This window comes from Caretta caretta, chromosome 16 (assembly GCF_965140235.1).
Source record: "Caretta caretta isolate rCarCar2 chromosome 16, rCarCar1.hap1, whole genome shotgun sequence".
Taxonomy (NCBI): domain Eukaryota; kingdom Metazoa; phylum Chordata; order Testudines; family Cheloniidae; genus Caretta; species Caretta caretta.
Window position 1 is genome coordinate 19,324,224 of NC_134221.1, and position 13,368 is coordinate 19,337,591.

Below are 13,368 nucleotides of genomic sequence, written 5' to 3' on the forward strand. Positions count from 1 at the left end.
GCGGGAGAAGAGTGAGTGTGTCGGGGGGAAGAAGAGTGAGTGTGTTGGGGGGAGGCCGAGTCCGTGTGTCAGGGGGAAGAAGAGTGAGTGTGTCAGGGGGAAGGAGTCATGAGTGTGTCAGGGGAGGAAGAGTCAGTGAGTGTTTCAGGGGGGAGGAAGGGGGGCGTGAGTGTGTCAGGGGAGGAAGAGTCAGTGAGTGTGTCAGGGGGGAGGAAGGGGGGAGTGTTTCAGGGGGGAGGAAGAGGGGCGTGAGTGTGTCAGGGGGAGGAAGAGTCCGTGAGTGTGTCGGGGGGAGGAAGGGGGAAGTGTGTCAGGGCAGGAAGAGTCCGTGAGTGTGTCGGGGGGAGGAAGGGGTGAGTCTGTCAGGGGAGGAAGAGTCCGTGCGTGTGTCAGGGGGGAGGAAGGGGGAAGTGTGTCAGGGGAGGAAGAGTCAGTGAGTGTGTCGGGGGGAGGAAGGGGGGAGTGTGTCAGGGGGAAGGAAGGGGGGAGTGTGTCAGGGGAGGAAGGGGGGAGTGTGTCAGGGGAGGAAGGAGGAAGTGTGTCAGGGCAGGAAGAGTACGTGAGTCTGTCAGGGGAGGAAGAGTCCGTCCGTGTGTCAGGGGGGAGGAAGGGGGGAGTGTGTCAGGGAGGAAGAGTCAGTGAGTGTGTCGGGGGGAGGAAGAGTCAGTGAGTGTGTCAGGGGAGGAAGGGGGGGTGCCAGGAGGAGGAAGGAAAGCTCGCGGCGCGGGCCCGGGGGAGCGGAGCCGTGGCCGGCCAGGCGAGGCCAGGCGGGGCGGGGCGAGGCGAGCCCGGCCGATCCCCTCCCCCGGGCGGGGTGCGCGAACCGCCCCTTAAGGGCGGCGGGGGCCGCCCCTTGGCGGACGGGCCTGAGTTCGGGGCTGACTTCGCCGCGTCCCCGGCCGGCCGCGGAGGCGCAGCCCGGCCTCGAGGGTCCCCGGGCAGCATGGAGCCGAGCTGGCTGCTGGGGGGCGCAGCCCTGCTGCTGCTGCTGCTGCCCGCGCTGCTGGCGCTCAGCCCCGCCGCCCACTTCCAGCTCAAGATCGGCGTCTACTGCGTCCTGTGCCTGGCGGCCTCGGCGCTGGCCGTCCCGCTCTGCCTGCTGCGGCACGGCGGCCGCACCGTGCGCAACATGAGGCGAGTGCGGCGGGAGCGGGGGGGCCCCGGCCCCGCTCCACCTCCGGCCCCGCGAGCGGCTGAGCCGGCTTGGGAAGCGCCCCCCGGTGGGGAGCCGGGCGGCCGAGCCCCCCGGGCAGCCTGTGGGGAAACTGGGGGGGAGCGGGCGAACCTGCTGAGCGAGGGGGGGTCTTGGCTGGGCCCTTCGGGTGCTGCTCACTCGTGTGCCCCCCACCGGGGACCCGCCAGCTCCACTGACCCTGCTCTGGCCCTTGCGCTCCTGGGCTGGGGGGCGCTCAGCGCTTTAAAGGGGGGCTTGTTTGCCAGCTGGGTGTGACAGGGCGGTCGCTGGGTCCTGGGGCCGCTTGTGAACACGCTTCTGTGCTGCTCGGCCCTGCCGTTAGCCAGTGTGGAAAGGCTCCACACCCCGAAACGAGTCTTATGTTGTAACCCCAGCGTTGTCCTCGTGATAGCCCGGTTGGACTCGCCCTTCCTTTAGTGATGGCCCCATCCAGTAGTCATGGTGCTGCAATCCTTTGCTGTCAACGCAACAGCTAGGTCACAAATACTGTGTTGTGACAGCTCTGAATGGCTTGAGTAATAGGAGGCTAAAACAGGTAACTGCTTTCTGTTGGCTTACAGGCCTTGGTAGCAGGCAACACTGGGAGGAGGAAGAGCTAGGATGTTAATGCCTCCCCCCACCCCCCAAAAACAACACACCTCCTTAGAGGCTTACAACCAAAGCACTGACGGCTTTTAACTCTGGTGGTTAGGTACCGTAAGCTATGGAACTGTGGCCCATTTACCACGAGTAGCTTGCCAAGGGATGTCAGGCCACAGGGTGCTGGCTCTCTTCCTTTCCAGTTGTTAACCTGCATTAGAAGGTGCGATGGCTAAAAATACATTAAATACTTTCCTAACCTTGTTTGTCCCTGTATCCAGTTGCTGTTGCAGCCCCAAGGATTCATAGATACTAAGGTCAGAAGGGACCATTATGATCATCTAGTCCGACCTCCTGCACGGCGCAGGCAACAGATGTTAAAGCTATTGCAAATTGGCAGAGAGGTGACCTGTGTCCTTATGAAGGAGAGGTCTTCATGAAGTTTCTGTTAAGATGTGATCTGCCCCATAAACATCCTTGGGACTCTTTATTATTAGAATGTCCTCCTTTCTGCTTCTTAGGTGTGTAGTTTTGTTTTGAAGTGGGAGTGTGGATTTTCTATAGCTTTAATGCATTCAGTTGCTAGTTGGAGGACATGTATTAGTTGGACAGAGGTTTTTTAAATACTGTATGACTCAAGCAGTTTTAATCTGTTCAGTTTTTTATCCACCCCATTGCCTAGAGTCAAACACAGCAGGCTGAGGGGGTGATCTGTTAGATTGAGTAACTTGTCACTTACGCAATAATGCACCTGATTACTGAAATCGCCAGAGGAGGATGTGAAAGCTTGGAAGTCACTTAACGTAAAAGAAAGGTAGTGAGCTGTGTTCGGGCCTAGGTAACCTGTTCCAGTTGGAGCCCTGATTTGTTTTGCCTCTGCTTAACAATCTGTCCCAACTCACATTTAGCTCAGATACTCCGCTTCCTTCTCCAGACCTGAAGAAGAGCTCTGTGTAGCTCAAAAGCTTGTACTTTATTGGACCAACTTCTGTTGGTGGAAAAGATAAGACTTCTGTTTGCATTGCTACATTTAGAGGTTATGTTGCTCTGATTCTGACAATGTTCAGTCCTGGTTGGGGTGAGGATCTTCGGGAAATCGCTTAGTCACACAAGAACACTTTTTTTGAGAACACTTGGGACTTTCACAGCTGTAGTATCTTTTTGATCATGCTGGTTCTGGCACTCCTGAAAGTGGTGTTGTACAGAGTCCAGACAAGCTGAAGATGGCTGTAGAATTTCCTGTCACTGTCCTGATTTACTTGGGAGATAGATCCCCTGACTAAACAAAAGTGTCTTTGCTTTTGCAAGGGGGAGACCGGGGGGCGGGGGGGAGAGAAGCAGGGAGGGCAACTGAAAAGAGACACTCCATATTACCATTTCTTGTTACAGGCACATATGTGTCCTGACCACGTCCCAGAAATCTACAAATGTGAAAAATCCATTGTGGTAGCAGGGAGCTAAGGTGCAGGTGTGATGGATTTAGAGTGCGGTAGTAAATTATTTTTATTTTTTTTTCTCTGGACAAAAAAATAAGTACATATTTTTGAGGTCTGTTCAAAAGCGTCTGGCAGTCCAGATTTGGTGCTGGTTTGCCTATTGACGAACCCTGATTTAGAATGGCTGTGCAATAATTAATGAATACTGTATGTTGCCCAGGTTATTGGGATGCTTACTGTATGACTGTATTTGTTTAGTTTAATGGAGGGCTGGGGTGGGGAGAAAATGGCTCAAGACAGGCCACTGCTCAGCAGACACTTGAGAATTAGGAGATGATGCCAGGACAGGAAAGGGCCTCGGAATACAGGCCATCAGAAGAGTGGTGGCAGGTTTAAAAAGGAACACTATGGGCGATGGGGTGTATTTTGGCAAGTCAGACTGCGATGCAGGAACCTGCTAAGGTGTCTGTAGAAGCTAGGCCTGCCTAGGTTACCATCAGAGGATTCTTAGGTAAGATAGACATGCTGGTAGACTTTTTTTAACATCTAAATGCTTTGTTCCTACTGCAATATAAACAGTACTTGGTTTTAAGAAGGCTGTTTTGTCACTGTAGAATCTGTAGACTGTTGGTCAGACGCCTTTGGAGTCCAGCCAAAAACGCAGTCAAACCTGCGGGATAAGAATGGCTGATAGGCCGGCCCCTAGGTAAGAGTGGGAGAACTGTGGCATTCCACCCCAGGAGAGGTAAAGGCGTGAGAGGTGCACTCAGACGAGCAAGTGTTCAGAGATGCTGCTAGTCCTATAACTGACAGGACTGTATTGAACTGGAGCAGGACCGTAAAGCCTTTCCCTCAACTGGGAAATGCTGTTGCTCACTCCATGCTGACGCCACTTGGCTGTATTGGGAGCCTTCCTGTCAAAGGGCTGCTGGCTTTTTAAACCATCCTTGGGATTCCTGCTCAGAGCAAAGTTAAACCTCTTTATTCCCCAGATATGTCCATCTACAGTTATAGCTGTCGCTTCTGAAAGTGGTGTGTCCCTTTGCTCTTGTCTGTATGTTGGAGCTTGGCTACCAGATTCTGCTTCTGTTCTCTCTACACACAGTGCACATGTGGCAGCTTCATGTTTATGTCCGCTGCCACGGTCCTCTTTCCCCATGCCTCCCCACTCCTCAAAAAGTAGTTTGAAACAGCAGTGATTATGGGTTAGTTCAGCATGAGGGTGCTTCTGCATTGGGGTCATATGAGGTTAATTATAATCTTGTGAGCAACCAAAGGAGTTTTCAGAGAGCAAACACGGATCTATCCTGACGCATAAAACTGTCAGCTTTGTCTGTTAACTCTCAAGTGTGTATCTGGAGGTGCTGTCTTTTGAATAAGATGTGAAAACACGGGGCTGACCGGTCGGTATCTAAGCGGACCCTCTTCTGAAGTGTAGGGATGTTAACCTTTTCGAGTCCTAGCCAAATTCTAGTTGTGGTTTCACATCTGTAAATTCCTTGGATGGTTTCCATGGTCTGACATCCTTATTCATGTCCCATCTCTAATTGTAGCTGTGTGCTATTAAGCAGCTTCTGTGTACCACCCTGGAGGTAGCTATGTGTTAGTGGTAGGTGGAATGACATGCCCCTGGATAGTAAATAAAGATGGTCTGAGACAAACGAGTGGTTTTTTGTAGTCTTACTACAGTGCAATGGTAATAATCCTGTTGTGGAAGTTTAGTAGCTAGAGTGTGACTTCTATTGGCACATGATGTAATCTGGGATGCAGAGGCCAGAACTCTGTGTTGAGCTTGCATATGAGCAAAATGAGTTGATTCAGAATGGCTGTTTCCCTGCATGCTTCAAATCTATATTTTAAATGCAAAGGTGTAGCTGTCAAAACAGTGCCCTGGTACTGCTGTATACCTTTTGACAGCAGTGGCCTGCCATGGCCAGAGATAGGAATAGTCTACCTAGTTTTCCCTTGAGCTGCACGCAACAATCCCTGCATCTTTGTGTCCACCTCTTAAGCCATTCATAGTGCACAACAACAGATACTCAAAAAGAAAAGGAGTACTTGTGGCACCTTAGAGACTAACCAATTTATTTGAGCATGAGCTTTCGTGAGCTACAGCTCACTTCATCAGATGTATACCGTGGAAACTGCAGCAGACTTTATATACACACATGAATATGTGATATATAAATATCAATATGAATATGAAATATGTTTTATATTCTCTGTGTGTATATAAAGTCTGCTGCAGTTTCCATGGTATACATCTGATGAAGTGAGCTGTAGCTCACGAAAGCTCATGCTCAAATAAATTGGTTAGTCTCTAAGGTGCCACAAGTACTCCTTTTCTTTTTGCGAATACAGACTAACACGGCTGTTCCTCTGAAACAACAGATACTGATCTCTCAAAACTCAGGAACCGCACTGCATGTTACCTACTTGTATCTGACCTATCTATTGGCTGTTTACATATACAGCTGTCTCTTACAGAACACTAGTCTAACAGGAACCAGTATTATTGTGCTAAAGAATATTTCTGCAAAGTATATACAACATACTTCAGCTGAGGATACAGAAGGGCTTGTAGGAACCACCACAAAACTGAAAGACACCTCAATCTATTGAGACTATACAACTGTCCTTTCAAAGCAGGCCGAAAGTGTGCTTGATGTAAAAGTACTTTTATAAAAGCAAAAACTTCTTCTCCTGGGCTCTTGCTGTTGATCTCGCTACCATGACCTCTCTTTAGATCTGGAGGAAGGAAGAAAAATCTAATTGTACTTCATTTGACCTCCGAGGCGGTGTTCTAATGTTGTCAAAGCAACCGCTGTACTTGAAAGGAAAGTCCTGCTACAATGAGATGTTTAAAATTTCCTTGGGTATAACTGAGAACTCTGAATCTTTCATCACTTTCCGATGTGTATATTTCTTGAGATCTTGCCTTCTGTGTGGACCATTGAGTCTTTCTGACAGATCAACAAAATAAAAATTCTGTTGCCTTGATAAAAAGCGTTCTGTAGCCGTGGGTAAAAAATATCGGCACGTTGGGGAAATTTTCTTTATGATATCATAGCGTTTGTAGTTGCAACACTTTGGTCTGAAGACTTTTTCACTTCAGAAAGAGAACAATATTCAAGGGCTTTCCCTTTTCCAACAAGCATTCTTTGGAGAGCTGACTGACTTGTCCTTGTTTGGCTCTGCTGGCTGTCTGTTTTTTAAATTAGTTCTCCCTATATCACCACCCAGACATCTCAACTACTCTGGTCTCCTTTCCCTTGCCTACGTGTGTGTGTGGGGGGGAAGGGGGTGGTAGGGAAGCAAAACTGCAGTAGAAGTGTGGTGGGAGAGTCAAGAGCCTGGATCCCTGGAGTGATAGGTTTGGCCCTCCTGCGTGAGGGGTGGGTCTGACGGATTTTTCACCAGAGTGGGTGGGGAGTTGAGACCAGCAAGAATAGTGACTTGTGTAGAGGGACTGCAGGCAAGAGAGTGATCAGAGGACTGACGTGGCAGATGGGGGAAACTGAAGACAAGATTTTAGAGTGGTAGCTATGTTAGTCTGTATCAGCAAAAATAACGAGGAGTCCTTGTGGCACCTTAGAGACTAACAGATTTATTTGGGCATCAGCTTTTGTGGGTTAGAACCCACTTCGTCAGATGCAAGATGTAACTATTCCGATAACCAGGTATTGTACTTCCTCAAAATGAGTTTTTTGGGATGGGGAATGCAGTGACTCAATGCATGTAAAGGCATACAAATAAGCCACCGTCCTCCACTTCCTGGGATGTTGCCAGCATGGCCCTGTGTGCTGCAAAGTTTATACATAACTGACCTAACACAGTTCTGCAGTTACAAACGCCCCTGGGAAATGATCCAAGTAGAACTGTCTTTCATGGAATTAAAAGTCCAGTGGAAATGATTTCATTAAGATTCAGAGGGTTGTAGAACTGTCTCTATCTTGGTGTTAAACTAAACTGTGCCCCTTTAACTGTAAATGTGTGTTGTACCAGCATGCTGCTTGTGTAACGCAACCGCTGCACTAGCTGCCTACCTAGTGCTGCTCTGTGGTGGTCATGCATCCTGGCAGGCGTATGATGACTTGCTTTGCAGTCTATGAACTCTGAATGTATTGTGCCATGTTAGCAGGATCGTTCCCTCTGAGACATGCCAATACCCCGGCCCTCTGATTGGATGAAAAGACTAAGCACAATGATGAGAATTACTATCATGCACAAAGTATCACACTTTTTATAGATGTGGGGCATCAAGGTGCAGAGGCTCTCAGGGCCACAAAGGGTATGTCTGCACTGCAATTAAAAACCTGCAGCTGGCCTGCCGTAATGCTATGCCTCGAGGCAGCGCTGGTTCTGGGATCTCAATATTGGGGGCGGGGAAGGTAAGCTGGTATTTTGGTGCCCCTGGGTATTACTAGTTAAACAACCTTTCAGGAGTCCTGGGCCAATTACCACCCAGGGTGGCAGATAGTGCTGGGCCTGCCTAGAGGCAAACTGCCTTCTGAGGAAAGCTGGTGGTGGGGGCTCCTGGCTTTAACTTGTTGTGGTTAGAACAAAGGTCAAGTTATTTTAAAGTCCAGCTCCACTGTGGCGGGATTGCACATGCTGAATGAGAGACTTTCTGGCATAGCCGCTTCCTGGATTGTCTGTGAGCCAAGTCCCCTGCTGGGAGGGGGAGAGTATCCATGTTGCATCTCCTGTTTGGTACAGGTTTCAGAGTAACAGCCATGTTAGTCTGTATTCGCAAACAGAAAAGGAGGACTTGTGGCACCTTGGAGACTAACCAATTTATTTGAGCATAAGTTTTTGTGAGCTACAGCTCACTTCATCGGAAGTGAGCTGTAGCTCACGAAAGCTTATGCTCAAATAAATTGGTTAGTCTCTAAGGTGCCACAAGTCCTCCTTTTCTGTTTGGTACAGAATACACTATTGCTGTAGATAAGGGGCGGGGCTGGGCTGACCCTGCCTTTTCCAGGAAGGACAGGTGCCAGGCTTTACAGCAGAGCTGACGGTTAGTTTGGGGGCTGGTGTTTTGAGCACAGCTGAACTGCCTGTGACTCTGTGTGTGTGTGTGTACGTACTTGAAATACAGAAATGTGCCTTGGTATTTCTGTAAGCAGTTAGTGCCTAATTCAGCTTTGTGTTTCAGCTCTGATCCAGATGAATTGAAGTGTGAGCTGTGCACCTGCAGAAGCTCTGGATTCAAACTTTGAGTTATGGGACCCAAATGTTTGCTGGGTTAATTCCGTACCCAGGTGCCAGTGATTCCCGTACTGTTGTCTTCAGGTAGCATCACTGAAGTCAGTGCAGTTTATTCTCAGTCTATCTCCAAAGGTGGTAGGAAGGGTAGAGGGTGGGTGTGTGTGTGTACACCTGCACACACATCTGGGAGAGTGGGGGTCATGGTATGAGGAGTAAGTGTAGATTTTGGCTTTTAACCCTTAGCACTAGTCTCCGGGCATGTCACCTGGCTCCATTCTCTAGTCTCTGCACCTAGACTAGTGGATTAAGGTTTAACCTGCACTGATGAAAGTTGACTAAGTGAATGATGCACACAGCTTAGAGATACCCATGGCAGGCTTTATGGCCTGGTACAGAGATCCTTGCCCCTACCGCTGATTCAACTCCTGGCTCCATAACGTCAAACCCAACATGACTGAGAAGAGGTCACTGTGTGCCAACGTGAGGCTCAGATGTCACTTGTTACACACAGCCGATTGTGAAATCCCATTAAAGCTGCCAACATGTAGCCTGCCCCATTAGAACTTCAGAAGGATGAAATGCACCCTGCATTGACAATATATTCTGGTGCTGGGGGAGGGGGGTGCACTGCAGTTAGACACCCGCAGCTGGCCTGTGCCAGCTGACACAGGGCTCAGGCTGTGGGGATGTTTTAATTGTGGCATGGAAGGTCTACACCAGAACGTCTGGCTTGGGCTGCAGCCAGAGCTCTGGGACCCTCCCACCTCACAGGGTCCTAGATTCCAGGCATCAGCATTTACACTGCAATTAAACAGCCCCACAACGCAAGCGTTGTGAGTCTGAGTCAGCTGGCACAGGCCAACTGTGGGGGTTTTAGTTGCTGTGTAGACATGCCCTTGGAAATACATTCTTAGGTCTCTGATAACATGTTGGTTGATTAATTAGACTTAATGTTTTAGTTTAACAATCAAGTGTGGCTTGTTGAGGCTTGTGAAATCCAGTCTGGTGGTCAGGAAGCTCTCTCAGGTGAGGGCCTGTGACTTGTACGGAACGTAAGTGTCTCGTTTTAAAATAAGAACTTGGCCTCTGGCATGTAGTGTTGAAAAGAACCTTACAAACATGAAGCGAGCACAGCTGAGCCAGTGTTGTTTACACACACAGAGCAGAGGCCCTGGAGTGACATCGGGGATCTGACAAAGCTGCAGCAGGTTGGCTGCTCTTTCTAACCCTGTGGGCAGCCATGAAAACTATCAGCTAGGTCAGTTTAGTACAGCTGCTACTCCATAAGACTGAGCAGCAGTAGGGTCAGGAACTGGAGGAAGACAGGCAGGATTTATCTGTACTACAGACTACAAAGCCTGGACAGTGTAGCTATGCCGGTAGAAACCCCTAGTTACCCCATCTGAGTAACCAGGGAGGTAAAGGAATGCCGTTTCCTCCTGTCCCCTGCGGACTCTCTCACTAGCATGAGGCTTATGACCTTTGTAATACTGTCCCCACATGTACTGGAGGAAATCCTAGCTGCAATGCCCCTCCTCTTGCCCAGTTAGTGTTGCTGAATGAGTCGGGCCCTGTGTGCTCTGGCTCTGCTCCAGATCAATACTTCACCCTTTATGGTCTGAGCAGTTTCAGGACAACCCCCTCACATGTTGTGCAACCTGGACCTTCCTCTTACAACATCAAGCCACCCCCTCATTCTTGCCAGTATGTGCTCTTGGTTAATATGTAACCAGCTCCTCCTGTTGCTTTCTGCAGAAGCCTAGTTTCCTGAGCAGTGACCTCTCCTCTGGTTTGGCGAGGGAAGGGAGGTGGAGTTGGAGTTGGAGTTGGAAATTGGGTCATTCTCATGGCTAGGATACTGGTGATCCTTGTGCTGACTTAGTCACATTGACTCTCCTAACCCCACCACACAGTCCCTTTGACTTTGTGCCTGGAGTGAGACAAAACGGGCTAAACCTCTGCCTCTGATTCCTGCAAAGAACGAATTGGTGTGTGTGTTTGTGCATGCTAGTTCTGAGCAATTGCCAGTCTCCTGTTCGTTCCTCTTGTAGTAAAATGATCTGTCAAGATGCAGACTTGAATGCAGCCTGGGTTGGTAATCACTGGAGGTTTCTATTTGAGTGTGTGGAGCACTGGCGCATTCGGACACCTTGAGAACCAGAAAAAAGGAAACCTACTTTATTTGTAGCTTCTCAGTGTGACAGGGTCAGGCCAGATAGCTACAGGAGAATTGTTTGTTTGTTTTGTTTTGTTTTTTGGGGGTGGGGGTTTGGTTTTTTGCAGGAGCATTTTCTTTATTTACATATAGAAAATATTTTCGCGAAGCATCGTTTACTTCAGAGGAATGAACCTAGATGAGTGGGTGGCACTGATACCAGGTCTGCCAGGTGTTTCACTGGCTTGTAAGTGATGGAAAACTCACCCAGGTAGTGGCCAATCATCTCGGGCTTGATTTCCACCTGGCAGATATAGTAGCTTCAGGTTAAGTAGGTTCTTTTTCCCTGGGTAAGGTAACAGGGAAGGTTCCAGAACAATCCAGAACTTTCTGGAAACAATTAAGGCAGACAGGCTGATTAGAACATCTGCAGCCAATCAAGAAGCTGCTAGAATCAATTAAGGCAGGCTAATCAGGGCACCTGGGTTTAAAAAGGAGCTCACTTCAGTTTGTGTGGCGCATGTGGGGAGCTGGGAGCAAGAGGCGCGGGGAGCTGAGAGTGAGAACACGGACTGTTGGAGGACTGAGGAGTACAAGCATTATCAGACACCAGGAGGAAGGTCCTATGGTGAGGATAAAGAAGGTGTTGGGAGGAGGCCATGGGGAAGTAGCCCAGGGAGTTGTAGCTGTCACACAGCTGTTCCAGGAGGCACTCGGGACAGCTGCATTCCACAGGGCCCTGGGCTGGAACCTGGAGTCGAGACTAGGCCCAGGTTCCCCCAAACCTCCCAACTCCTGGTCAGACACAGGAGGAGCTGACCTGGACTGTGGGTTCACAAAAACGGCCAAACTGAGGGCTGCCGTGAATCTCCGAGGCGAGCAAATCCGCCAATAAGCGCAAGACCCACCAAGGTAGAGGAGGAACTTTGTCACACCAGACAGGAGCCATTAGCTTCACCCTGGAGGCCAGTTGGTCTCCTGGAGGCCAGTCCATGGGCTGTGATTCACTGAATTAAATGACAGGTTTCAGAGTAGCAGCCGTGTTAGTCTGTATTCGCAAAAAGAAAAGGACTTGTGGCACCTTGAAGACTAACCAATTTATTTGAGCATAAGCTTTCGTGAGCTACAGCTCCACTGAATGCATCCGATGAAGTGAGCTGTAGCTCACGAAAGCTTATGCTCAAATAAATTGGTTAGTCTCTAAGGTGCCACAAGTCCGCCTTTTCTTTTTACTGAATTAAATGAATCTTATCTCCGTCCCCTTCTCTGTGGGTCCGTGTCCCTGGTGCAAACCACTCCTGCAGCTGGAGGAAGTGGGGCTTTCTCCCAAGTTTTGGCGTAGACACTGTGCGGAGTAGGCCACAGTCATCCGGACTGACCGGCCCTGCTGTGTTGGGATCAGTGCTATGCAGAGGTGCTCACGTTGCATTACCTGGGCTATGTCTGGTAGATAGAGGACTTGAGTCTTCTAGCACCAGTCCTGCCGATATCCGACCACGTCTGGTATTCTGCTGACCTGACTAGTTTGGGGAGTGAGTGCTGTCCTGTCAGTGACTCCCGCTGGCTCGCTTGGCGTCTCTCTAGTAACCCTAAATCAATAGGATTTAGTAATGATCCAGGAGGAAAAGTTGCCCTCTCCTGACCTCGCTTCTGTCTAGGAAAACAAGTAGCTGCTGAGTCAGGCTAGTCAGACGCTTTGATCAACTTTGTTAATAGCAAATCGTTTTTTGACAAAATGAGAATCTTTGCAGAAAGCTGCTGCTTTTCTCACTCTCGTTTTTTGTTTGGTCAGAAATGGCTTTGCCTGAATCTGGTGTTTTCCACAGTTGAACTCTTCCTGTGGGAAAACTTGAACATGTGAAAAATTGTCAATTTTCATCCATTTTCTGCAGGGAAAGAACCGGTCCTGACCAGCCCGAGTGCTGGCACAGAGCCCCATGTATTCTCCCTTGGGTGTGGGTGTTGTCCGCCTCTGGCATGCCACTCAGCTGGCTGTAAAAGCCCCAGTCCGTTCAGTCCAAACCAAAACTACTTGCAGAGTTCTCTCAAATTTAGTTGGGTTTTTGAGGAGACTGTACTGTCCTGAGCGTGCAGGGCTTGGGAAGAACTGAGTGGTCCCCTCCCAGAAGCCATGCTGTAATGAAGAGAATCCAGGTAGAGCAGGAGAAATGCTTGGAGTGTCCTAGTGGATAGAGGATGGGGACTTGGGAGAACTGGGTTCTATACCTGGCTCTGTCCCTCTTCTGCTGGGCTTGGGCCTCAGTTTCCCTATCTATAAAATAAGGATAACACTTACCTCCTTTAAAGTATTCTGAGGTCCACAGATGAAAAGTGCCGTATAAGAGCTAGGTGGAGATGATAGGGAGGCGAGAAAACACTAATTTGTAGTATGGACAAGGGTGCTCGTGACCAACTGCAGGCATGCTGGCTTGTGTGGCTAAAACTCTGCTAGTAACCAGGGCAGCTGATCATGTCTGCCCCCCTAACCGAGGCCTAGCTTGGGACATGGGTGTATGCGCCTATGTTTTGCTCCCTATGGAGGGTAGGAATCTCTAACAATGTTGATGATCTGCTTTAGCCAGCCTCTGTGCAGAGCTGGGAGGTAAAGCATCTGGGAGACTGCTGCTCTGTGTGAATGCCCCTGGACATGCTGGCTCACGCTGAGGTGCTGTGTGAGTTCAAATGCATTCAGCCAAGGTAGGTGGGGAGGTGGGCGCAGCTGCACAAACAGTTGTGCTGGCAGAAGCTGCCGTGTGGGCGCAAATGAAACTGCAGCCTTTGCCCTGTCTGGC

General features: G+C 49.5%; 1 protein-coding gene across 1 annotated transcript in view; it reads left to right on the forward strand.

Moving 5' to 3' along the window:
• The first annotated feature begins 804 nt into the window (after positions 1-804).
• The window catches only part of AGPAT2 (1-acylglycerol-3-phosphate O-acyltransferase 2), a 29,297-nt gene continuing 16,733 nt past the window's right edge, over positions 805-13,368 (forward strand). The window contains exon 1 of the mRNA XM_048822656.2: positions 805-1,134. Coding sequence (XP_048678613.2) covers positions 944-1,134 — 191 coding nt within the window. The 5' untranslated portion in view covers positions 805-943. The remainder of the gene's footprint in view (positions 1,135-13,368) is intronic.